General features: G+C 44.0%; 1 protein-coding gene across 3 annotated transcripts in view; it reads right to left on the bottom strand.

Annotated features, from left to right (window-relative positions):
* The window catches only part of LOC147331752 (vesicle-fusing ATPase), a 77315-nt gene that overhangs the window by 17767 nt on the left and 33100 nt on the right, over positions 1 to 26448 (bottom strand). For all 3 annotated transcript variants that reach the window (XM_086287959.1, XM_086287957.1, XM_086287958.1), the window contains 10 exons: positions 16102 to 16187; positions 11539 to 11638; positions 11412 to 11451; positions 10253 to 10419; positions 10037 to 10147; positions 2111 to 2186; positions 1702 to 1857; positions 913 to 1112; positions 664 to 829; positions 325 to 399 (listed from right to left, as the gene is read on the bottom strand). In XM_086287959.1, coding sequence (XP_086144085.1) covers positions 325 to 399; positions 664 to 829; positions 913 to 1112; positions 1702 to 1857; positions 2111 to 2186; positions 10037 to 10147; positions 10253 to 10419; positions 11412 to 11451; positions 11539 to 11638; positions 16102 to 16187 — 1177 coding nt within the window. The remainder of the gene's footprint in view (positions 1 to 324; positions 400 to 663; positions 830 to 912; positions 1113 to 1701; positions 1858 to 2110; positions 2187 to 10036; positions 10148 to 10252; positions 10420 to 11411; positions 11452 to 11538; positions 11639 to 16101; positions 16188 to 26448) is intronic.

The following is a 26448-nucleotide window of genomic DNA, read 5'->3' as shown; positions in this document are numbered from 1 at the left end:
AAAGGTGGTTGCCTTATTTTCCATTTACCTCAATGATTGGATAAGCCCGGGTTTACAGTAATACCACTACTGCAGCCTCAAAACCAGAAACTCTGAAATAATCCACGTGTAATCCAGTTTATATGCCAGAAAAATATCATCATGGTTCTGCTGTGGAAATGATGCTATTTGGATTTAGCTGACATTTTAATGGTTTGGATTAATGGTGCCCCACCTTATAGCAAGCCATTCAAACAAGCACACTGCATCACATTTTATTCCACGTGTGCCTGAGACTTGTACCCAAATGAGGATCAAGTATTTAGAGAGAAAATGCAATCTCACCGATTTCCATTTTCACCTCAAACCTGCCGGGTCTCATCAGGGCGTCATCTATCAAGTCAGGCCTGTTGGTCATACCTGGAGAGAAGGAGCGAAGGCAAGATAACTGTGAACCCAGAAGAATTCATGCTGTTAAAGATGCTACACTGCATTAACTAAATTTATTGTTTAATATGGATAAAATGGTTTTCCCAGCTTTCATGGAAATAAAAAAATGATTGTTGTTGACTCATATAGGCCTCTTATGTGTTCGAACGTAAGGGACTCCTGCTCTCCAACCATTACATATACAGCTAGCGATGACAAACAATGGGTTCAGTCATTTCCTCTGATGCTACTTACCAATGACCAAGATGTTGTTAAGCTGCTCCACGCCGTCAATCTTGGACAGAAGCTGGTTGACAACAGTGTCGTGCACGCCTGTGCTGCTGGCGCCCGTTCCTCTCTGCTTGCAGATGGCGTCCAGCTCGTCAAAGATAATGATGTGAAGGCCACTGTTAGCGCCCAGCTGAAAGTCCGAATAACTTTGTAAGTTGTGTATTTATTTTTAGCTTAATACAAGTACAGAAAAAAACACCAAGTATTACTTACCCTCTTCTGTTCCTCCTCAGCCTCGGCGAACAGTTTGCGGATGTTAGCCTCAGACTCTCCCACGTACTTGTTCAAGATCTCTGGGCCGTTGACGACCTTCGGCTCGCGGGCGTTGAGCATCTTGCCAATCTGCCTGGCCATCAGCGTTTTGCCACATCCTGGTGGTCCAAACAGCATGATGCCCTTCACGTGCTTGCAGCCTGGAAGAAGGAAAGTTGACGGCATGATGAATGTTAAAGGGACAGAGGCAGAGAGGAAAAAGGAAAGAAGAAGAATCAGAAAGAAGAAAAGGCAGACGTAAAATAAAAGAAAAAGATGGGGCAGGAAAGACAATGGGAATGACACTGAAGATGTCAGATGATGCCAGACATGCTATGAAGTTGTCCAATGTGTTCAGTGCCACAGGGAGGAGACTAGATTCATAAAATGGGCTGTAAAATCAATATAAATGCTTATTTTCTGTGTGTATCATGAATAAAATAAAGGGTATGGTACAGGTACTGTGGCTTTGTTCTTTCACTCTGTTATTGCAGTATATATTATTTTTTATTAGCATGGGGAATACACACAGTACATACAACATGCTGAGGTTTTCCCAGCAATGTTTGATCCATAACAAGTCACAAGCTGCTTATGTTGCATTTTTTAGGTCTTGCAAAAACAATAGAAACAGATACATTTTCTCATCATCAGCCCATTAAGGAATGGGAAACAGAGGTTAAGATGCAAGAAATACTCCAAGAAAGACAATCACTCTAGCTTAGTACAAATGAGAGAATGGTTCCTCACCCATCTGCTCCACAATGTCAGGGGGAAAGACTCGGGAGGCAAAGGCTCTGCGGAAAATGTCTGAGAATTCCTTGTCCAGACCACCAATTCCCATCTTTTCAAAGTTCCAGTCTGGGTTGATGATTGTCTGTCGTGCCTCCTTGGTCTTTGCCTTGCCTGTTAAAACATAAAGGGGAACGATTCTCAGATATAAGGAAAAGTCAGTGAGGAAAAAAAGCATTGAAGCTTTTCTTGTGGGCAGAGGTGCTGCATAGAAAATGCTTTTTTCTGAGAATGTGTTCTTGCTGCCATCTTGTGGAGCACTTGTATTTATACCGACATGAATTGTTAGTACAGCTTGAATTTGCCTGTTTGCAAAGCTTTTTTTTTGTTCATGCTTGCTATGAGCAGACTACAAGACAGAACGTACCGACTAGTGTGAGGGATGAATTCTCAGCCTTCTCAAAAATCACCTGGCTGTTGCCGACCATCAGACCGACGTCGATCTGTCAGAGATCAGAGTTAGGGTCAATACTTCTCGAGTCACATGACTTGGACTCGAGTCAGACTCGAGTCATTAATTTTATGACTTTAGACTTGACTTGAAAAAATGTTCTAAGACTTGTGACTTGACTTGGACTTTTACACCAATGACCTGGGACTTGAATTGGACTTGAACCGGTTTACTTGAAAAGACTTGATATTTCACCCCAAATATAAAATTTAACATGCATATTATATAGAGATTGAAAATGTGACGTCATTCAGGGGTAAAACCGCAAAGGATTCTGGGAACTCGTGGCAAGCGGTACTAGCGCACGCAGGCTTTCAATTGAACTCAGTCACACAGCGATAAAAAGAAACACAAAAATGTCAAGAAGCTGTTGTATTATTAACTGCAATAGCCGGTCGCATGACAGCCACGGGAAGCCGACGGGTAAAGAGATCGGTTGTTATCGGATTACGTCGTTGAAGAGAAATTGTTCGAGCCATGTTTCCGAAGTAACAAAGAGGCGACGGATGGCCTGGATTGCAGCCATTCAAAGACCAAATATAACGTCCCAGAACACTCCAGCTCACAGGTTAGTCTGCTCCAAGCATTCCCACAAAGGTCAGTCTGCTGTTGTAGTTAATACGTCATTTTTCTTAACATAATTGGTGATATAGGTTACAAGCACGTCTGGCGCTGAACAGAAATTGTCACGCTATGCTCCTTTATTTATTGAGCATAAATAGTGAATTCTCCTGACACACTATTGCGTTTCGCTTCTGTTATTATGGTACATTGACAAAAACATATACTTTTATTCACAGGATAAAACAGGTTTTTTGTATCACTAATTGCCCAGTACGATTACAGCATACAGTATTATTGTCACTGCTACATTTCTGTGATGCTACCAGAAATTATTTCCACTACTAATTAATTACCGTTGAGCTCAAAGGTCCTATTAATAAACGGTTAACGAATGTGTATTTATGACGACAATTTGTGAGACTGGTAAACTTTCAGACTTGTGACTTGACTCGGACTTTTACACCAGTGACTTGAGACTCGACTCTGACTTGCCTGACATTACTTGAGACTTGACTTGAGACTTGAGGATAAAGACTGCTGCAGACCACGCCCACCCACACACATTAACCAGGTAAAATACATATTTAGGCAGAATTTTGCAAATATCTATTTTTCATTTTTTAGCAGCATAGTGCTTTTTTTCCAATTAGTTTTTAAAAGTCAGGTCAAAGCTCCAAAAGCACAAAGGCGATATAACAGTTTTTGTTTGCTGGATCATTTTAGTTCAGCATCTTTCCTTTTGTTATATTTCTTTAAGAGTTCAAAATGAACTCCTCCTTGAATCGCTACCTTATCGTGGTGGAGGGGTTTGTGTGTCCCAGGGATCCCAGGGGCTATGTTGTCTGGGGGCTTTTGCCCCCTGGTAGGGTCTCCCATGGCAAACTGGTCCTGGGTGAGGGACCAGACAAAGAGCGATTCAGAAGACCCCCATGAAAAGAATATCGAGGGAACAGTTTACCCTGCCCGGGATAGGGTTACCGGGGCCCCGCCCTGGAGCCAGGCCCGGGGAGGGTGCCCGAGGGCGAGCGTCTGGTGGCCGGGCCTTAGTCCATGGGGCCCGGCCGGGCACAGCCCGAAGAGGAGACATGGGCCCATCCTCCCGCAGGCCCACCACCCGCAGGAGGCGCCATAGGGGTCGGGTGCATTGTGAGCCGGGTGGCGGCCAGGAGCGGAGGCCCTGGCGGACCGACCCCCGGCTGCCAAGACTGGCAATAGGGACATGGAATGTCACCTCTCTGGTGGGGAAGGAGCCTGAGTTGGTGCGTGAGGTTGAGAGGTACCGGCTAGATATAGTTGGGCTCACCTCTACGCATTGTCTGGGCTCTGGAACCAGTCTCCTGGAGAGGGGCTGGACTCTGTCTCAGTCTGGAGTTGCCCCTGGTGAGAGGCGGCGGGCTGGGGTGGGTATTCTTATATCCCCTCGGCTTGCTGCCGGTACGTTGGGGTTTTTCCCGGCGGACGAGAGGGTTTGTTCCCTGCGCCTTAGGGTCGGGGAACGGGTCCTGACTGTCATCTGCGCTTATGCGCCGAGTGGCAGTTCGGAGTACCCAGCCTTCTTAGAGTCCCTGGGGGGGGGTGCTGGAAGGTGCTCCACCTGGAGACTCTGTTGTCCTGCTGGGAGACTTCAATGCTCACGTGGGTAACGACAGCGAGACCTGGAGGGGCGTGATTGGGAGGAACGGCCTCCCTGATCTGAACCCGAGCGGTGCTTTGTTATTGGACTTCTGTGCTAATCACAGTTTGGCCATAACGAACACCCTGTTCGAACATAAGAGTGTCCATAAGTGCACGTGGCACCAGGATGCTCTAGGCCGTAGGTCGATGATCGATTTTGTAATCGTATCACCAGACCTGCGACCATATGTTCTGGACACTCGGGTAAAGAGAGGGGCTGAGCTGTCAACTGATCACCACCTGGTGGTGAGTTGGATCAGGTGGCGGGGGAGGACGCTGGACAGACCTGGTGCACCTAAACGCGTAGTGAGGGTGTGCTGGGAACGTCTAGCAGAGGCCCCAGTCCGCGAGATCTTCAACGCACACCTCCGGCAGAGCTTCAACAGCATTCCGAGGGAGACTGGGGACATTGAGTCCGAATGGACCATGTTCAGCGTCTCCATTGCCGAAGCTGCTGCATTGAGCTGCGGCCGCAAGGTGGTTGGTGCCTGCCGTGGTGGTAATCCCCGAACCAAATGGTGGACACCAGAGGTGAAGGGAGCCACCAGGCTGAAGAAGGAGGCCTATCGGGCTTGGTTAGCCTGTGGGACTCCGGAGGCAGCCGACAGGTATCGACAGGCCAAGCGGAATGCGGCTCGGGCAGTGGCTGAAGCAAAAACTCGGGTGTGGGAGGAGTTCGGAGAGGCCATGGAAAAAGACTTTCGGACTGCCTCGAAGAGATTCTGGCAAACCGTCAGGCGTCTCAGGAGGGGAAAGCGGTGCTCTACCTGCACTGTGTATAGTGCTGGCGGAGCGCTGTTGACGTCGACTGAGAAAATTGTCGGGCGGTGGAAGGAATACTTCGAGGACCTCCTTAATCCCACTGACACGTCTTCCGGGGAGGAAGCAGAGTCTGGGGATGAGGGGTGTGACCCACCGATTTCCGGGGGCGAGGTCACTGAGGCAGTTAAACAACTCCTTGGTGGCAGAGCCCCTGGTGTCGATGAGGTCCGCCCCGAGTTCCTGAAGGCTCTGGACGTTGTAGGGCTGTCTTGGTTGACACGTCTCTACAATGTTGCGTGGAGATCAGGGGCAGTACCTGTGGACTGGCAGACCGGGGTGGTGGTCCCCATCTTCAAGAAGGGGGACCGGAGGGTGTGTTCCAACTACAGGGGGATCACACTCCTCAGCCTCCCCGGGAAAGTCTATGCCAGGGTGCTGGAGAGGAGGGTTCGTCCGCTAGTCGAACCTCGGATACAGGAGGAACAATGCGGTTTTCGTCCTGGTCGCGGAACACTGGACCAGCTCTTTGTCCTCTCGAGGATACTTGAGGGTGCATGGGAGTTTGCCCAACCAGTCTACATGTGTTTTGTGGACTTGGAGAAGGCATTCGACCGTGTCCCTCGGGGCGTCCTGTGGGAGGTGTTGCGCGAGTATGGGGTGTCTGGCCCATTGCTACGGGCCATTCAATCCCTATACAACCGTTGCAAGAGCTTGGTTCGCATTGCCGGCAATAAGTCGGACTCGTTCCCGGTGGGTGATGGGCTCCGCCAAGGCTGCCCTTTGTCTCCGGTTCTGTTCATAATTTTTATGGACAGGATTTCTAGGCGCAGCCAAGTGGCGGAGGGCTTTCGCTTTGGTGGCCTCAGAATCTCATCTCTGATTTTTGCGGATGATGTGGTTCTGTTGGCTTCATCGGGTGAGGGCCTCCAGCTCGCACTGGAGCGGTTCGCAGCCGAGTGTAACGCAGCGGGAATGAGGATCAGCACCTCCAAATCTGAGGCCATGGTTCTCAGCCGGAAAAGGGTGGAGTGCCCACTCCGGGTCGGGGATGAGTTCCTGCCCCAAGTGGAGGAGTTCAAGTATCTCGGGGTCTTGTTCGCGAGTGATGGGAGAAGGGAGCTGGAGATCGACAGACGGATTGGGGCTGCGGCTGCAGTAATGCGGACGCTGCACCGGTCAGTCGTGGTGAAGAGGGAGCTGAGTGTAAAAGCGAAGCTCTCAATTTACCGGTCGATCTACGTCCCTACCCTCACCTATGGCCACGAGCTGTGGGTAGTGACCGAAAGAACGAGATCGCGGATACAAGCGGCGGAAATGAGCTTCCTCCGAAGGGTGGCTGGCCTCTCCCTTAGAGATAGGGTGAGAAGTTCGGCCATCCGGGAGGGGCTTAGAGTAGAGCAGCTGCTGCTCCACATCGAAAGGAGCCAGCTGAGGTGGTTCGGGCATCTGGCAAGGATGCCCCCTGGGCGCCTCCTGGGCGAGGTGTTCCAGGCATGTCCCACCGGGAGGAGGCCCCGGGGCAGACCCAGGACACGCTGGAGAGATTATATCTCTCGGCTGGCCTGGGAACGCCTTGGTATTCCCCCGGACAAGCTGGAGGAGGTGGCTGGGGAGAGGGAGGTCTGGACCTCTTTGCTTAGGCTGCTACCCCCGCGACCCGACCTCGGATAAGCGGATGAAGATGGATGGATGGATGGAGTTCAAAATGTGTTAATTACATAAATTAAACGTAATTTTCTCTGTAGCACTTCATGGATTTCATAAGCAACACACCTTAGTTGTTCACACAAAGCATAAAAGTAAAAAAACAATATGTACAGTGTTATCTTCATTTTAGATGTCAGAAAGTATTTGCGGCTCCCAGTGTTTTCTTTTGCGTGGAAACCGGCTCCAAATGGCTCTTTGGGTGTTAAAGGTTGCTGACCCCTGGTCTAACCATGAGGTAAATTCATGTATCTGCTTTGTGTATACCAGCACAAGCGTTAGCTAACAGGCTTAGCTTAGCGACCATAGCCTATTAGTAACATAGGACAACGTTAACAGTTCAGATCATAGGGAACTTTATTAGTTTCATTTTTGAACTTGCTAGGAATTCTGTGGTTGTTGTACAGGTTCCCACAAACCTGCCCCAGTGATTACATATAGTACACGTAGTACATATAGTACATGTAGTTTTACCTTCGGGCACTATCAAAACAACTTTGTTCTAGAATTGCTTTTGTTTTTAAAAGATGTACTTTCCAAAAACACATGTAGTAAATGTGCTAAAGGTAGAAGCCATACAGCAGCTCTCTTGTGTCATCAGCAACTTCTTGCATGCACTGGTGCATTCTTTTGGAGTCATTGTGGTAACATTTATTACAATATATCTTCATATCTAATGGTTTCCTGTCAGAGTCAAATCTTTATCTTTGACTCTCCAGCACCTGTAGCTACACTTTATCTCAAAGACATGGAGACGTTATATAGAATCAGCTGGATTCATGCATGTTTTACTTTGCCTCCCTCCCTTTATTCCCAACCAGTCATGACAGATGGCTGCTGCTCTTTGACCCTGGTTCTGCTGAAGGTTTCTTCCAGTTAAAATCGAGTTTTTCCTTTCCACGTTAACCAAGTGCTTGCTCAAAGGGGGTCGTCTGATTGTTAGGGTTGCTTCTGTATTACTGTAGGGTCTTTACCTTGTGGTAAAAAACCCACCTTGACATAACTGCTGTTATGATTTGGTAATATATAAATAAAACTGGATTGAACTGTATTATATAAACGCCATGTATATTCACTCAGAGTCTTATGACATCAAAAAACATCCCATTACAAAAACCCTGTTGGTGACAAAGGTCGGGAATGACCATGTCTCATTTTTTTTCTTTTTTTTGCATTTCCAAATAACAACAGTGGAAGCTCATTTTCCTCCTCAGTCACCTGGTCTATGAGCAGAGCTACTATGGCAGCGGTAAGTTCCAATTTGGGAATAATCACAGGTTTGAGTTTATTAATTGCTTAACTCTTCAAGGATCTTTGTGTCCCATCCAAGCCTCATGTTAGTTTTTGTGGGATTAGCTTTAATGTGGATGACAATGAATAATAAATGGAGCTCACATCAAAAGTGAACTCTCCTGGCGAGAGTTTTGTCTCTTAAATTGAATTTAAATTGAAACAGGTTTGTTTCAGTATATCATTGTATGGCTGGAGATCTTTCAACAGGTCTGGCATCCCCATTAAAGTCCAGATACTTGTTCTTCTTTATTATCGTCTCTTTAGGTACTGAAAGGTTAATGGTTCTGCTTTTACTGTGCAAGGTGTTTAACTTGAAATCATTGTTACAACACAGTGTTAGTTGTGTGCAAGTTTCAGTTCCTCCCCTTCATCCTCTACTTATTTAGGAAGATGCCCAGTTAAAAATGATTTAATGCTTTTCTATTTATTCAATCCACACTGTCTTGTGCACATTACAGGGAAAAGGTCTGCACACTATAAACAGGACAGGATATGACACCAGAGCTGCAGCATCTTCTACTTTTCTAACACACAGTTGTGATCGCCACAAGAATCTGAGAAGAATCTGGGTGAGTTGTATGGCTTTGCAATATACTTCAGTCACTATCTTGGGGCAATAGGTGCAGCTGTGGGGCAGTAGGTGCAGCTGTGGGGCAGTAGGTGCAGTGGGTCAGAGTGTTGTTGGGGAAGAAAGTCGACCCAATATTGCCCCAGTGTGTCACGAGTGTGAACAGGTGAATGTGACTTGTAGTTTAAGACATTTTCAAACCAAAAAGTCTAGAAAAAAAAGTAAAAGAATTTAAATGCACTACATTTAATTCAATAACTGCTGTTCTGCAGAAACACTTTAATTTTACAGCTTTGTTTAGCGCTTTGTTTTCTCTCAGTGAGATCCTCTTTCATTTCATGGAGGGTTTGGAATATCATGCAAATCTTTATGTCCCTAAATAGCCACTCCTGCTGTTACAGTTTCCAGCTCAAGTTGTTACTTCTTAGCTTTTAGAACAGCTTTTTCAGAACGTTTTGGTGTAAGCCTGGCAGCTTGTGACAGTTATTCAACCTTTGACTTGTTTTGCAGTAGTAATGCAAGACCAGGAAGATTGTGATGGCCTCAGTGAACACAGTGAATCATCACTCTTTATATGTGAAATACAGCTTTGAGGTGTAACATTCTCTCTAATGTGTTTACAAAGGAAACTCAACAATTCATTTAGACACCTTATCCATAAATTCTCGCAGCGCTGTCACTGCGGGGTTTGACTACAGCTTGACGAGATGAAGTCCCCCGTCTTTCTTGGAAATAAAGTTAAAAGGGATTTTTTTTGCATAATTTGCAAACAACACAGATTTTTGATTAAAACAACAAACTTTGCACTTCTTCATGCTTTCAGTCTCTGCACAATTCAGTCTGTCTATTCTATTTGTCTAACTATATTTGTGCACACTGTATTAAGATAAAAGTATGTAAAAAAATCATCATTCCAAAAACATAACCTCCTTTGTAGAGGAGGAGGTAATATTATGAGTAGGGCTTCATTTCTCAAATGCAAATCAATTTCAAGCTTCCTCCCTGGAGTTTAATTATGAAAGCGTAATGCGTTAGTCCAGCACAAACAACAAAGTCCCGCAGGTGCCAGGACTGACTCACATCCAGACTCCCGTCCCCACTAAACGAGCCCTAACCGCAGGCACTTCCAGTAACAACCAGGCTGTTACTGCTCAGTTCCAGTTTTTTACCAATGAGCGATTTCCAAGCTGTATAACTCAGAGCCTCTACATCAAAACCCTGATTTACTTTACTTTCCCTGGGATAATTTGGCTGATCTTGTTATTGTGACTCAGTACCTTTTGCGGTTTCTTTCCAGACGCTGGTTCTCCTTTGAGGATGCTGGCATCCATGGCCTCAATATCCTTTACCACCAAGCCAAACAGCTTGTCACAGAAACTAAACACTAGCTGAAAGACAGGAAAGCAGATGATGGTACATCAAAAGTCAAATGTTATGCCTCTGAATATCGATGTGTGTGTGAGTCTGACACTTTGAGGCATGGAACTAAAAACCTGCTGGGTGACAGAGAAGGCCTGGTTGTTGAACTGCTGGATGAACTCGGCGGCCATCTTGTCTGAGTCGTAGGGAGAGGAGTCAGTACTCTTCTTCTGCAGGAAGTCGATTTCGATTGTCATGGCGCCAATGCACTGCTTGGACTTGTCAAAATTGTAGTTGGCCACTGATTGGACAAACAAGGCTACAATTACTATCATATTTAGGTTAATGAGTCAAAATCTGCTTTGGATTTTTATAACAAACCCTAAAAAACAATGAATCTAAAAGTAAAAGCTGTAGATGTATGTAACACATGAGGATATAAATGAACAACTAATAATAAACCACTACAGAAGAGATTCTAATGGATTTTTTAAATAGGAACAATTTGCAGTATTTGACATTATTAATAGTTTGCAAAGCCCCATCCTAAAGGTAAACTGTCCAATTTTAACTGTAGCAATTAAGCTACATGCTTAGGCATTAAAGCCCAAGTGGCCTGCACAAGAAATTAAAGCAAAGATTTAAAAATGTATTCGTCTTATACTTCTCAAATATGGGAAAAAAGCACAAGAAGTTAATGAAAGTTTTTCATTTATTTTTTCAACACGTGTCACAGTTGTTAACTGTTTATCTTTAACAAGCTAACAGGCCAATGCTACTATATAACTGCCTCAGTGATTTCTAGAACTACATAATAATAATAAATGCAAGAATATCTGTAACAATCTAATAGGACAACTGCTATTAAGCTAACATTATTAGCTCTGGGAGCTCAAGGAGCTTTTAAAAAAAGGACGTTTAACATCACATGCTTCTAATTTCAGCATAAAATACATCTTAAGGAACTGCAGTGCAGACACCACCCTGTCCTGCACTTTATTGTGTGCCTGAGATTACTTACATTACCTGAGAAAAGTCTGCAAAACCAACGTAGTTCATTTGAAAATGCAATATGTAATCTTCGTGCCTAACATATTATATTTGAATAAAATGGAGTTTTACATTAATGACTCGCTGTCTTGAAAAGTCAGTATTTATCACAGAAAGTAAACTGTCTTAATTTACGAGTGCATCTATATGCAGCAGCTGAAAGCTTGAAAACAGTAACTACAGAGGTTTTGAGTTGGTATTCTTAAACATCAAAATCAGCAATCAGAGAAGCGCATTTCATACCTTCCACCTCCTGACCTATGGAGAGACCAGCCCATTTCCTCTACAGGAGAGAAAAAACCAAGAAGAAAAGCCTGAGCATGTGGCTAACACGTACTTAACAAGTCTGTGAGTTTTTGCATGTGTGTACCTGTGGCAGGCTGAAGGCGACGCTTCCTGCAGCCACAGTGTGGTGGGTCTTGACTGTAAACACAAACTTGTGGTTGGGTGTGGTCTTCACACTCACATGTCTGTGGAGAGAGATTGGATTACAATTTTTATCTTACATTACATGTTTATAGTTATAGCTATAGTTTATAGTTATTGCTCAAGTTGAAGCTGAAGGTGTCTTTAAGGTTATTTAGATTTTTTGAGATAGCAACTCTGAGATAGCAAAAGAATGGAGCCCATGGCCTCCAAGCCTGGAGGATCCCAGCTCTGCCACCTCACATGAACTTGTTAACAGTCAGACATTAAACGGTGCTGTTAGGACTGTGGGCTGGTTGGAGCTTCTCTTTCTCTTGCAGCAGGTAGAACTGTGGGCAGAGCTGTATTTCCAGTGCTTGCTCCCGCACTCCTGTTTGTCATTCTCCTTTATCCCTACCGGATATTTAAGTAGTGGCTGTGGCAGCAGTTCTCTACAAGATCATTGTCTCCATTACAGGGATAACTTGGCCAACCTCAGTGTGACTTAATCCTTTTTATTCCCAGTTGATCTTCTTAATGGTTCTTGGACTTCTCAAGTGAATTCTTTCTTCACCTGCCCTCTGGAAAAACTGAGGCACTGCAGGATATCTACTTACCTTGGAATCCTTTGGATCATACCTGTCTGCCCACTCTCCACCGCATTCCTTCAAACCTCAGCCTGTTCACCTTCAGTCAACCCTCTCCTGTGCCCTTGGTGCTCACTTATACAAGCAAGCCTCTATTACGATGACTATTGGCTGACACATTGCATCCCTTTACTCCGTCTATCACTAAGAGCAATCTGCCCTCTCAGTCTAAACCAGCCAAGCGCTTTTCTCTTGTGCATTGTAAATAAATAAAGGTTGCAGATGCTGAAATATGCAATTATTGTACAGTGGGATGCAAAAGTTTGGGCAACCTTGTTAATAGTCATTATTTTCCTGTATAAATCGTTGGTTGTTACAATAAAAAATGTCAGTTAAATATATCATATAGGAGACACACACAGTGATATTTGAGAAGTGAAATGAAGTTCATTGGATTTACAGAAAGTGTGCAATAATTGTTTAAACAAAATCAGGCAGCTGCATAAATTTGGGCACTGTTGTCATTTTATTGATTCCAAACCCTTTAGGACTGATTATTGGAACTCAAATTGGCTTGGTAACCTCAGTGTGTCATGGTCCTGGGCCATGTGGGCCCAGTATTCTCAGTTTTTGTGTGTTTTGTATTTTATTCCCTAGTTATGCCTTGGTTCCTAGGATTATTTAGTTAAAATGTTCCTTATTTGGTTACCTCCTGTGTGCCCCTGTGTATCTGTGAGCCCTCGTCTCTCCTTGTGTTTTATTCTGTTTTCCCCAGCCTGTTATGTCTGTGTTTTCCCCGCGCTCTCTCTCCTCCTGTCTGAACCTCTGTACTTCCTGTTTTACTTTGCCCGTTTCCCGTCAGTGTTGCGTTCACTCCTGCCGTGTCTTGTTATGACTATCAGTGTCACCTGTGTTCCCCGTGTGCTCCAACTTCCCTCGTTAACCCTCTGTGTATTTATGTCTGCGTCTCCCTCAGTTCTGTGTCGCGTTCTCCCTCATGGCCGTGTGTGTTCCTCAGCGAGCTTTGTATTTAGTTTCCCAGTTTAGTTTTGTATTTCCTACGTTCTGCCTCTCCAGCATTAAAGCTGTGATTTTTGAGTTCATCCCCGAGTCTGTGAGTTTTGCAATTTGGGTCCTCCTCCTGCCACACAGCGATCCATGACACAGTGACCCCTGACCTACATATACAGGTGAACAGAGTCAGTTGTAAGTTTCCCTCCTCTTTTAATTTTCTCTGAAGAGTAGCAACATGGGGGTCTCAAAACAACTCTCAAATGACCTGAAGACAAAGATTATTCACCATCATGGTTTAGGGGAAGGATATAGAAAGCCGTCTGTTTCCACAGTTAGGAACATATTGAGGAAAATGGGAGACCACAGGCTCAGTTCAAGTTAAGGCTGGAAGTGGCAGACCAAGAAAAATCTCGGATAGACAGAAGCGACGGTGAGAACAGTCAGAATCAACCCACAGACCAGCACCAAAGACCTACAACATCATCTTGCAGCAGATGGAGTCGCTGTGCATCGTTCAACCATTCGGCGCACTTTACACAAGGAGATGCTGTACGTGAGAGTGATGCAGAGGAAGCCTTTTCTCTGCCCACAGCACAAACAGGGCTGCTTGAGGTTTGCTAAAGCACATTTGGACAAACCAGCTTCATTCTGGAATAAGGTGCTGTGGGCTGATGAAATGAAAAGTTATTTGGGCATAACAAGGGGTGTTATGCATGGAGGAAAAAGAAAAACACCTGCTACCTACAGTAAAATATGGTGCTGGTTCCATCATGCTGTGGGGCTGCGTGGCCAGTGCAGGGACTGGGAATCTTGTCAAAGTTGAGGGACACATGGATTCCACTCAGTATCAGCAGATTCTGGAGACCAATGTCCAGGAATCAGTGACAAAGCTGAAGCTGCGCCGGGGCTGGATCTTTCAACAAGACAATGACCTGAAACACTGCTGAAAATCCACTAAGGCATTCATGCAGAGGAACAAGTACAACGTTCTGGAACGGCCATCTCAGCCCAGACCTGAATATTATTGAACATCTGTTGTGTGAGTTAAAGAGTGCTGTCCATGCTCATAAGCCATCAAACCTGAATGAACTAGAGATGTTTTGTAAAGAGGAAAGGTCCAAAATACCTTCAACCACAATCCAGACTCTCATTGGAACCTACAGGAAGCGTTTAGAGGCTGGAATTTCTGCAAAAGGCGGATCTACTAAATATTGATTTCATTTCTTTTTATGTGGTGCCCAAATTTATGCACCTGCCCGATTTTGTTTAAACAATTATTGCACACTTTCTGTAAATCCAATAAACTTCATTTCACTTCTTAAATATCACTGTGTGTGTCTCCTATATCATATATTTTATATTAGGGCGATCCTGGCTCAAGAGTTGGCAGTTCGCCTTGTAATCGGAAGGTTGCCGGTTCGAGTCCCGGCTCGGACAGTCTCGGTCGTTGTGTCCTTTGGCAAGACTCTTCACCCGTTGCCTACTGGTGGTGGTCAGAGGGCAGCCTCGCCTCTGTCAGTGCGCCCCAGGGTGGCTGTGGCTACAATGTAGCTTGCCATCACCAGTGTGTGTGTAAATGGGTGGATGACTGGATATGTAAAGCGCTATATAAATACAGGCCATGTACCATATTTAACTGACATTTTATTGTAACAACCAACGATTTATACAGGAAAATAATGACTATGAACAAGGCTGCCCAAACTTTTGCATCCCACTATATATGTCAAAAAGCATAGTATGATTCACTGGTATCTAGCTTATCTGTATGTGGTTTGTGATTTTTTTTTCTTTAATTTTCTTTTTTTAAATTTATTGCTTCTGCTGAACTGATCTGCTGTCTCTCACTTTAAAATGCCAAATGCAGCAAGAATCACATGACAGGCGAAGGGTTGAAATGCTTATCAAGAAGTGCAAAATGATGCAAACACACACAAAAAATGAATATAAGGAGGACTGTGAAGAATGCCTCAATGCCACCCAACAAGACTGAGGTGAGTGTGACAATAAGAGACAAAATTACGCACGAAACAACGCAGCTGTATCTGCTGTGTTTGACACTCGACATTCCCACTGTTGTGGATTTCACTGGCAATAATTACAGACCCCAAAATACAAAGAAAACCTCCCCTAGTTTCATTACGTGGTCAACAGTCATTGACAGAGAAGAACTTGGACCATAAATCAGGGAGCATCACCAGCTCCAGCGCCCTGGCCTTTACCTTCCATGTTCTCACACTTTTAGGTATCTCTTGATAGAGCAGCCTTATTGGTTCACCACACACAACCAACAAATGGGAAGAGTCTTTCATGTACTACAGATTCTTCATTGTTTTACTTATGAAGCCCTGCGACAGACTGGCGACCTGTCCAGGGTGTAGCCTGCCTCTCGCCCTAAGACAACTGGGATAGGCTCCGGCCCCCAGCGACCCTGAAAAAGGATAGGGGGAAGCGAATGGATGGATGGATGGACTGCGGATCACATCAGATGTTACCCTTTTTAAAAGCAACACAATGAACCGTGTATTAGATGTGTAGATTTTAACCTTCTGAGTTCTGAGTCATCACAGGGTTGGAATCCACACCTATGATAACCTCAGAAGCTCCAGGATAGCCCCAAAGTGAAGACCTGTACAGGATGTGACCCACCTCTTGCCCCATGGCAGACAACAGAATCTTCAGTTTGACCTGAGTGCAGATTTTCATCAGATTCCTGCAGCTTTACTTATCATTGTTCCATAATAAAGTGAAATGATAATCATCCGCTGCAAGTCACTCCATCAGATCACCGACTGTCGTCTCCAGGATGAATAATGGGTGATAAAGTGGGCGGTCAGGTGGGTATTTGGAAAACTGATTGGAGAGATGCCCGGGTGTGTGCTCAGATTGATAAATGCGACGGTGATTAGGTAATAGGAAGTACTCACTGTCCTGACTGCAGATCCTTCTCACTCACCACGGCACAGTTAGTCAGCGACAGCTCGTCTGTCGGGCATCGTGCCGCTTGCATGGTCTGCAGAGAGAAAGATAGCAGAGGAAGGACAGAGATGCAAAGAACCATAATTGTTTGAGAGATACTGGGAATGACCACACACATTTTATTCCAGTACACTTTTTTATATTCTTTTAACTTGGGATTGTTATAAGAATTTCCTCCTAGCGGGCACTGAGCCTGTGAAATGTCATGTAAGGAGGAAAAATAAACACAATGTATTATAAACTGAATTTTTGAAATATAGGACACTGCCGTGATATTTTTCTATTCAGTTGTAACATTACTGACATGATAGCTCAAGTAGATGCATTCCACCTGTTAGAAACAAGGTGGTCCAACCTGAGATACCCACTATTAGATACACAAACAAACTTTATTTGTCACGTACACAATCATACAGAGTACAACATGTAGTGAAATGCTTGTGTCCAAGATGAAGACCTAGCTGCGCCATTCCAGGGCTTGGTTTTTTTAGCATGGGGGATCTAGCCAGGACCCTTACTGGATACCAGGTGGGAATTGAACATGCGATTACCACTCCAAAAGGTGTGTAGTCTTACCACTACACTATCCAGCTGCTGAGACACTGTGCTAATACCAGGTCGGACACCCCCTTTGCCTTCAGAATCACCTTAATTCTTCATGGCACAAATTCAAACATCCCTCAGAGATTTCGGTGCAACATTCTCAGATGATTTGAGCTTTTTGACGTGGGACATTATCCTGCTGGAAGACGATGGGTCCACTCTTTTCATAAATTGGTGGACGTGGTCAGCAACAATACTCGGGTGGACTGTAGTGTTTAACTGATGCTTATTTGGTCCTAAGGGGCCCAAAGCCCCCACATCATTACAGCCTGAACTGTTGGTGCAAACCAGGATGGATGGATCCTTGTATTCACATGTTTACATGTTTCTGAATTCCCCATCTGAACATAACAGCAGAAATCGAGACTCATCAGATCATTTTCTATTGTCCAGTTGTGAGCCTGTGTGAACTGCAGCTTCATTTTCATCTTCTTGGCTGACGGGAGTGAGGAGGAGACAGAGTATAGGGAACTGTTGGACCACACTGTGCAGTGGGGTGGTACCTCCTCCAAAATGTGGCAGAGACAAAGGAAATGGTGATAACTTTTAGGACAAAGTGAACACATTTCCATTCTGGGAGAAGACGTAGCATTAATGGAGAGCTACAGATACATGAGCATTCACCTCAACAAATGACCATCTTCGTAGGAAGAGATAGCTGGTGTTGTCTTAAGTTGCAATGCATCTGACTTCTCACATTTCACCACAGACATCATTTAAATGTCACAGCTTACCTGAGTGTTGTTGCTGACCATGTCAATTTCTTTCTGACTTCAGTATACCCATTTTCTGATGGATGCTTCCAGCTGGACAACACACCTTCCCACAAAGCTCCAATCATCTCAAACTAGTTCTCACTCAAACAGTGAATTCGAGCCTCTACAGTTATGAAATCCCAATATTCTGTAGAACACCTTCAGGATGTGGAAGAATGAGAAATTTTGATTTGCAACCAACAAATGAGCACACGCTTTTCTTTTTGTCTCATTTTTCTTCACAATATTCATGACAGCCAGTCTCATCATCGTCTAAGGGTGTCCTGCTGCTTTACATTCAGTCCATGTCAAATCTCAACCAACCTTCCAACTCAAGAGAGGAATTTTCTGAGTATGAATCCCTTCTTTCAGTTCATCCACTTTTCCACTGACACAGCAGCGAACACACTGACACACTCTCATTTGAACACAAATTGAAATCCTTTGCAGAACAACCACGTCTGCCACACTGAACAAAAGTAGGCAGATAGAGAAATTCCATTGCACATTGCTGCAGCATGACCACATGAAGTGGTAGCCATGGTTACTGCATTAAGTGACCACTGAGAGTGATAAATGAGTTTTGCTTTTCTGTAGGGGTGGGTTTTAATAATCGATTCATCGATTAAAATCGATTCTGGCTTGGATAACGTGATATCGTTTCATTAAATCCTGAATCGATTTTTTTATATATAAATGTATTTTGCCCAAAATTCCAGAATCTCAGGTGAAACGTCACAAAATTTTGACAACCACCAAACATTTAAAACAGTAAATGAGAGCAGGAGCACGGCTTCTGCACAAAGACGTAAACACAAAGCGCGGACCCGCCGATGGATCAGAATCAGTGAGATGTCGCCTTTCTCACCCGACGGCACGGACACGGTCGGGGCTGAAAGCCGACAGCTCGCTGATTCTGATGTTTCGGCGGGTCCGCGCTTTGTGTTTACGCCCTTCTGAACAAATTTAAACTTTTTAAAATTATACAAAATGCAAAACGCTGTGTCTGTAATAAAACTGCTGTAACTTCAGAGGTGATGTTCATATGTTGATTAATGGTTTTCTTTCGTTTTTGATGTACTGCAGAATATTTTTTATAAAATCCCAGAACAGGAAAATCACCTTCATGTTTTTCTGTGTTTTATCTTCAGCTACTTTGACACAAAGGCCTCTGCTGTGATGCTCACACCTTTGATAAAGTCTGGAAAGTGTCAGCTTCCTTATTATAGATACAAAAATATGTAAATGTACTGATCTGAATTATAATATTTCTGACTGTCTGAGGCAAAATTTCCCAGATTCAAATCGAATTGAATCAAATTGAATTGAATCGATTCAGGACCTTGTGAATCGAATCGATTCTAGAAGTCAGTGACGATACCCAGCCCTACTTTTCTGCTATGTGAATCCCTCGGCGGGAGCACAGGCTACAGATCTGCGCTCACTGTGAACACATGCTTTTTGTTTTTACTGAAGCTCTTCATTCTTAGAAGTTTGTGACGTATGCTGAGGAAACTTGGTCCTTTGAAGCAAATATCCCAGTTTCAGTGGTGAGGTCTTATGTTCAGATGTCTATGGGAGCCATATTTTGTGGACAGCAATGGGTACCTGGTACATTTTAAGCTGCAGAAGATTTAAGGAGACACCTTTGTCATCCATCACGTCTTGGCGCTTAGATCAATTTTGGTTGCTTTTTGCCAACTGCAGTTAACAAGGAGGCTGACAAATCTGAAAAAGAAAATTCAGGTGGGTGGGTGCTATGCTGCTAGCAACGTAATGTGAGCAGCTGCAGGGACCCAGTGGAGAGGAATGAAACACAGAGCGTGATGTGAGCTGGTTTAAGACAGAGCATTTTATTGTATTATTCCCCCTTTTCCTTTAATGTAAGAAGTGATATAATCAAGTGGCACAAAGAACATAAGCAATATTAGCATTTCAAAATTTCAAAGTCTTTCACTGGCAAAGAAATCACATTTATGCACACGGGTACACTGTACTGCCAAACATCTTAAACTCTGGCCACGATTTCAGTCGAATGATTGGTTAACAGCATTTTCCTAAAAAGGGAAAAGTTGAATTAATAATTTACTGTCATAGGAGCATAAATAGTGTCCTCTGGTTACAGGCAGATATGGGCAGTAACGCGTTACAAATAACACTTTACTGTAATCCAATTACTTTTTTCAAGTAATGAGTAAAGTAAGTAAGTAATTTGTTACATTACTTTCAGTGCCACAGTGCGTATAGCTGTCTTTAGCTGTCTGTGAGTACACCAGGACTTTGGTCTCAGTGGATGGACATAAGAGTAGTGCCACACCCCAGTTCTGAATTGTACAGAAGAGGATTAGGACCAATAGGGAAAAAAAAGTGTGTGTGTGTGTTGGGGGATCAGAATTGTGAGAAAAATCAGATTTCTGACATTAATCTCAAAATTCTGGCTTTCTTCTCTGAATTCTGAAAGATGAAATCCAACCCCCCATTTCTCTTTCCATAGTGTCAAGTTCTCTTCTCTAAAACTGTCTTGCAGCAGGCTGGGAAGCAGATACAATTGGGTATTGTCAGCATAGTGTGTGTGTCGACCAACCTTTGAAACTTCATAATGTTAGGAAGAAAAGAGGACCCAGCAACAACTGGGGTGTCCCAGAGAAAATCAAGTGAAGTTTGGCAAAGGTTTAACCACAGTAGCCTACTACAAGAGGATTTGATGGCCCACTATGTCAGTGGTCAATAATTGATGTAATAATCAGGCATTCATAATAGTCATCCACACAGCATTTATATACATGCACATGGCAAAATATGACAGGGACTTGTCTGTGAAGGTTCTCAGTCATCCAGGTCATCGTAGTCAAAGGAGCTTGTAAAGAAAAGCGTCTGGACTTCTTTAAGTTGCTTGAAGACGTTTCACCTCTCATCCGAGAAGCTTCTTCAGTTCTAAGGTCAAATGGTGGAGAGTCCCAGATATAAACCTAGTGGGAGTGACCCCCCACAGAGGGACAAAAGGACCCCCTGATGATCCTCTAATCGCCTGAGCCAAGGTGTGAAACTGGGCGTGGGTCCCAATCAGCCAGAGTTTCGGGTGAGTTCATTGTGAAACCTGGCCCCACCTTATCATGTGAATTACTGAGATCAGATGGCCCAGGATGTGAGTGGGCGTTAAGGCGTCTGGGAAGGGATCTCAAAACTGGATTATAGATGGCAGAGAGTTGGTGTCGTAAACCCCCGCCTCTGTTCAAAGATGGTCGCTCACAGTGGACATAGATGCTTCTTTCACTCCTCTTTCAAACCATCTGTCCTCTCTGTCCAAAATGTGAACATTGGCATCCTCGAAAGAGTGTCCTTTATCCTTAAGATGCAGATGGACAGCTGAGTCTTGTCCTGTGGAGGTGGCTCTTCTGTGTTGTGCCATGCGCTTGTGAAGTGGCTGTTTGGTCTCTCCAATGTAGAGGTCTGAGCATTCCTCGCTGCACTGTACAGCATACACCACATTGTTAAGTTTGTGTTTTGGCGTTTTGTCTTTCGGGTGAACCAGTTTCTGTCTGAGCGTGTTGCTGGGTCTGAAATGCACCGGGATGTCATGCTTGGAGAAAACTCCTAAGTATTTCTGATACACCGGCTACATAGGGGATGACAATGTTGTTGCGTCTGTCCTTCTTATCCTCCCTCGCTGGTGTCTGATCTTCTTTTCTGTGCCTCTTTGCTGACTTTAAGAACGCCCATTTAGGATAGCCGCACGTTTTGAGTGCTTCCTTTACATGTGTGTGTTCCTTCTTTTTCCCTTCAGGCTTAGAGGGAACATGTTCTGCCCGGTGGTGTAGGGTCCTGATTACTCCAAGTTTGTGTTCCAGAGGGTGATGGGAGTCAAAGAGGAGGTACTGGTCCGTGTGTGTGGGCTTCCGGTAAACTTCGATGTTGAGTTTGCCGTTCTCTTCAATGTGCACAGCGCAGTCCAGGAAAGGCAAACAGTTATCCTTTGTGTCTTCCCTGGTGAACTTGATGTTTTTATCCACAGCGTTAATGTGCGCAGTGAAGGATTCCACTTCTTGCGTCTTGATTTTGACCCAGGTGTCGTCTACATATCTGTACCAGTGGCTGGGTACTCTTCCTTTGAAAAAGCCAAGAGCCTTCCTTTCCACTTCCTCCATGTAAAGGTTGGCTACAATAGGTGACACGGGGGAGCCCATGGCACAGGGATAACTGTTTGCCTTTCCTGTACTGCGCTGTGCACATTGAAGAGAACGGCAACCTCAACATCGAAGTTTACCGGAAGCCCACACACACGGACCAGTACCTCCTCTTTGACTCCCATCACCCTCTGGAACACAAACTTGGAGTAATCAGGACCCTACACCACCGGGCAGAACATGTTCCCTCTAAGCCTGAAGGGAAAAAGAAGGAACACACACATGTAAAGGAAGCACTCAAAACGTGCGGCTATCCTAAATGGGCGTTCTTAAAGTCAGCAAAGAGGCACAGAAAAGAAGATCAGACACCAGCGAGGGAGGATAAGAAGGACAGACGCAACAACATTGTCATCCCCTATGTAGCCGGTGTATCAGAAATACTTAGGAGTTTTCTCCAAGCATGACATCCCGGTGCATTTCAGACCCAGCAACACGCTCAGACAGAAACTGGTTCACCCGAAAGACAAAACGCCAAAACACAGACTTAACAATGTGGTGTATGCTGTACAGTGCAGCGAGGAATGCTCAGACCTCTACATTGGAGAGACCAAACAGCCACTTCATAAGCGCATGGCACAACACAGAAGAGCCACCTCCACAGGACAAGACTCAGCTGTCCATCTGCATCTTAAGGTCAAAGGTCACTCTTTCGAGGATGCCAATGTTCACATTTTGGACAGAGAGGACAAATGGTTTGAAAGAGGAGTGAAAGAATCCATCTATGTCCACTGTGAGCGACCATCTTTGAACAGAGGCGGGGGTTTACGACACCAACTCTCTGCCATCTATAATCAGTTTTGAGATCCCTCCCCAGACGCCTTAACGCCCACTCACATCCTGGGCCATCTGACCTCAGGAATTCACATGATAAGGTGGGGCCAGGTTTCACAATGAACACACCCGAAACTCTGGCTGATTGGGACCCACACCCAGTTTCACAGCTTGGCTCAGGCGATTAGAGGATCATCAGGGGGTCCTTTTGTCCCTCTGTGGGGGGATACTCCCACTAGGTTTATATCTGGGACTCTCCACCATTTGACCTTAGAACTGAAGAAGCTTCTCGGATGAGAGGTGAAACGTCTTCAAGCAACTTAAAGAAGTCCAGACGCTTTTCTTTACAAGCTCCTTTGATGACAGGGAGTTGTTAATTTGGCTCATCTGAAAGATTGAAAGCAACCTCAGAGTAAAAACATCTTAAACTGGCGTCTTCATCGTCCCTAATTAGTTATATTCCAGTATCATAAATGATAGATAAAAATAAAAGGTACCCCTGACTTATCATCAGCTATACTTTTATGCATCCACATCTGGTATTTATAGTGCAGGAAGTGTAAAGCGGATGCTTTCACAACACAGAGAAAAAGTGAGACTGCTGTGAGTCTTTTCTGGTAAATGAAGCCTGGAACACTTAGTGACGAGTTACCAGCTGCCCTAAATTTCACTGAAATGCTTCATAATTAATGCTCTAGAGATGGAATTCCTTCCACTGCTTGCAACGGCAGATTTAGGAGTCAGGTAAGACTCACTTAAATTTCTGTAACTTGTTTTTACATTCATCACTTTTGCATCTGGTAATTAAGAGATGGTATTAAAAAAAGAGCAGCATGCAGCTCGAGTGTTTAGCCTCCTCATCTGGAAAATAGCTGTCAACAGAAAATTGTTGCACTGGCAAAATTCCATATTCAGATCACTGAGTAACAAAACAATCTTTGCTTTAATCTGTTCTCCAAAATTCTGCCAAATCCAACTTTAATCTCAATGGGATTTAGGTCCAAGCAGAAATATGACCTCACAGTTAATCGCATATGGATTACAAAGTTTACATGCTCTTTTTGACTCTTTCACGTCCACTAGAAAATATAGACAGGCGACATGTTGCTACAATGGTCCGAGTCCACTTAGAGGGAAGCGTCACTGCAAATCCGAGCTTGTCTAGAGCCACCTTTATCCCATGACAGACTTTTCAACCCTTACTACGATGCATTAGCATGCATTTTTCTTTAGTTTGTCATTTTCTGTATCTGAATGTGTGTAATACTGCAATACTGCACATTCTTTGTGTCTTTAAATGACAGCAACATTATAAAGAGAAAACACATCTTTTAATATTAACTGTTTGTTGCATCTAAAATGAATGAAATGCATCAGATGTAGCACAATACTGGTAGGAGAGGCAAACACTGCAGTGTTGGCACTGTGCCCACATCACCTGCACCTCAGCAAGTCTGAGCAGACAGAGGTGATTCAGAGCAAGACCGCTGTGTCCAAGACCCTTAAAGGGGCATCTCACATCATCAAAATAAATGGCCTCTGCTTGTTTCTAGTCATTTCTATGGTTTGCCGTCATGTTTTAAAACTTACATAGCACCAGTCAGTGTAGCTTTATCGCATACTGTACACTGTAGTGCTCAAATATAAAGAGGTACATGCAGGAAAACCCACAACACACAAAACTGTGCATAGTGACTGTAGTTTTTAATCAAAGCTAATCAAATGTATGTATAAATATTTCTGAGGATTTCTGGTGGTCTGTTGATTTAACGCTACATTTCAATTTACTACTATTTCAAAAGAAATACGAAACACAAACTCTCTCACCTTTACTGATGTTAATAATATAGATAGATTCAATAAATACAAATATTTAAGGCATATAAATTATGCATGATGTTTAAGGCCTCGATAGAAAAAGAAAGCTATGATATTATGGTAGCTCTGGATGAATCTTCCTAGCACTGCCCTACTTGTTGATATAATCTATTCCATTAGTTCAATGGAAAAAAAGGCTTTTCCCCTTTTGATTCAACCAGTGGAAGATGCCGCTGCTATAAATCCACGTGGAACATTTTTTGTTCTATCAAAAACGTTTTAAGTATATTATGAGCTTGTTTATCGACTGTGCTTTCTTCCAGACCCTATGTGGACACAACAACTAAAGCAATGGGAAGTTTGTTTTTTAATTATGCCAAAATAAAAAAAGGAAGTGCTACACTGCTGCAGCTGCAGTTGTAGTTCATAAAACTAAACTCTGAGCTCAAAGATACTGTAAATTTTGTGAAGCCAAGAAGAAAAGACCATTCTCACTCCCGAGGCGTAATATAGAGACCATTTGTCAAGTCCCGAGCCGTTCCTGAGGAACGCAACAGGTGACCTTACGCGTTCTTATATTATGGATGAAATCCATAGAATGACGCGCCTCGGTAATACACGTTCCAGCCCTGTATTCCAGCCCTAACCATAACCTTAACCAGCACTTTAATGACATTAGAGAGTAAAACAAACGTACATGTGTAGATTCATTCCAAATGGCTCTCATGTTTCCTCATTTTTGCGATCTCGTAATATAGGCATGCGTTGGGTGCCCGGAAGTGTAATATACTGACGATTTGTCACCTAGCGTAAAATGTTACGCTTTGGAAGTGAGAACGTGTCGAGGAGAAACTCGTAGCTGAGTGAAAACCTTTGGTGGGGAAGAAAAAGGAGTATTTCATTTTTTTACAGTTATTATTTATTTCTACAATAACTCAGATGTCCTAACTTGTTCAAATACAGGCGCACTTTACATGCCATATATTTGATGATATAGTATACTGTTTGTAATTTCTTCGATTTTCTTAGATTTCAAAAGATGCTCTTTCAAGTACAAGTAAGCCTAGACTATCCTCACTAGTCCAAATGTGCACAGAGGAAGCATGATGCATTAGAGTTCATTTGGGGCGATCGTGGCTCAAGAGTTGGGAGTTCGTCTTGTAATCGGAAGGTTGCCGGTTCGAGCCCTGGCTTGGACAGTCTCGGTCGTTGTGTCCTTGGGCAAGACACTTCACCTACTGCCTACTGGTGGTGGTCAGAGGGCCCGGTGGCGCCAGTGTCCGGCAGCCTCGCCTCTGTCAGTGCGCCCCAGGGTGGCTGTGGCTACAATGTAGCTGCCATCACCAATGTGTGAATGTGTGTGTGAATGGGTGGATGACTGGATATGTAAAGCGCTTTGGGGTCCTTAGGGACTAGTAAGGCGCTATATAAATACAGGCCATTTACCATTTGCAAATCATCACAGACCAACATCTAACCATGGGGGATCAGAGAAAGCCATTTTCTAGTCAGAAGGAATGAAAATGAATTAACTTTCTGGAGCAGAGTGCAATTGATGACAGATGCGGTAACGCTGATGCTTTTAGCAGTGGCAAAGAAATTGATGCGTGTGATGCTGTAAAAAGCAAAAACACTTGGAACACAAATACTGTACAAGTAGGGGTGGGTTTTGATTATCGATTTATTATTGATTCTCGCTTGGATAACGTGAAATCGATTCATTAAAATCCTGAATTGATTTTTTAATATAAATTTATTTTGGCCAAAACGCCAGAATCTCAGGTTAAACCTCCCAAAATTTCAACAACCACCAAACAGCTAAAACAACACGGATTCTGCACAAAGACATAAACACAAAGCGCGGAGCCGCCGACGCATCAGAATCAGTGAGACTTTCTCACCTGACTGCACGGACACGAGCTGAAAGCCGACAGCTCGCTGATTCTGATGTTTCGGCGGGTCCGCGTTTTGTGTTTACGTCGTTTTTGCGCTGATTCTGAAGCTGCAGGTTTTTCTCTCTCCAAACAATATTGAGTAAACCAGCAGCAAAAGAAGATCCAAACTACGCTTCACATAAACATCGTCATGAATTCCCTCTCATTGTTTTGCTTCCACCACGATAAAATCACACTTCATGCACAGCTCTCTCTCTCTCTGTACTTCA

Source organism: Aulonocara sp. 'chitande type north' Nkhata Bay, linkage group LG4, assembly GCF_057382095.1.
Source record: "Aulonocara sp. 'chitande type north' Nkhata Bay isolate Kocher_YH1m ecotype deep benthic linkage group LG4, A_spYH_male_GT1.1, whole genome shotgun sequence".
Classification (NCBI taxonomy): Eukaryota; Metazoa; Chordata; class Actinopteri; order Cichliformes; family Cichlidae; genus Aulonocara; species Aulonocara sp. 'chitande type north' Nkhata Bay.
Note: the sequence above shows the minus strand (reverse complement) of the source record. Positions and strands in the feature narration are given on the sequence as shown.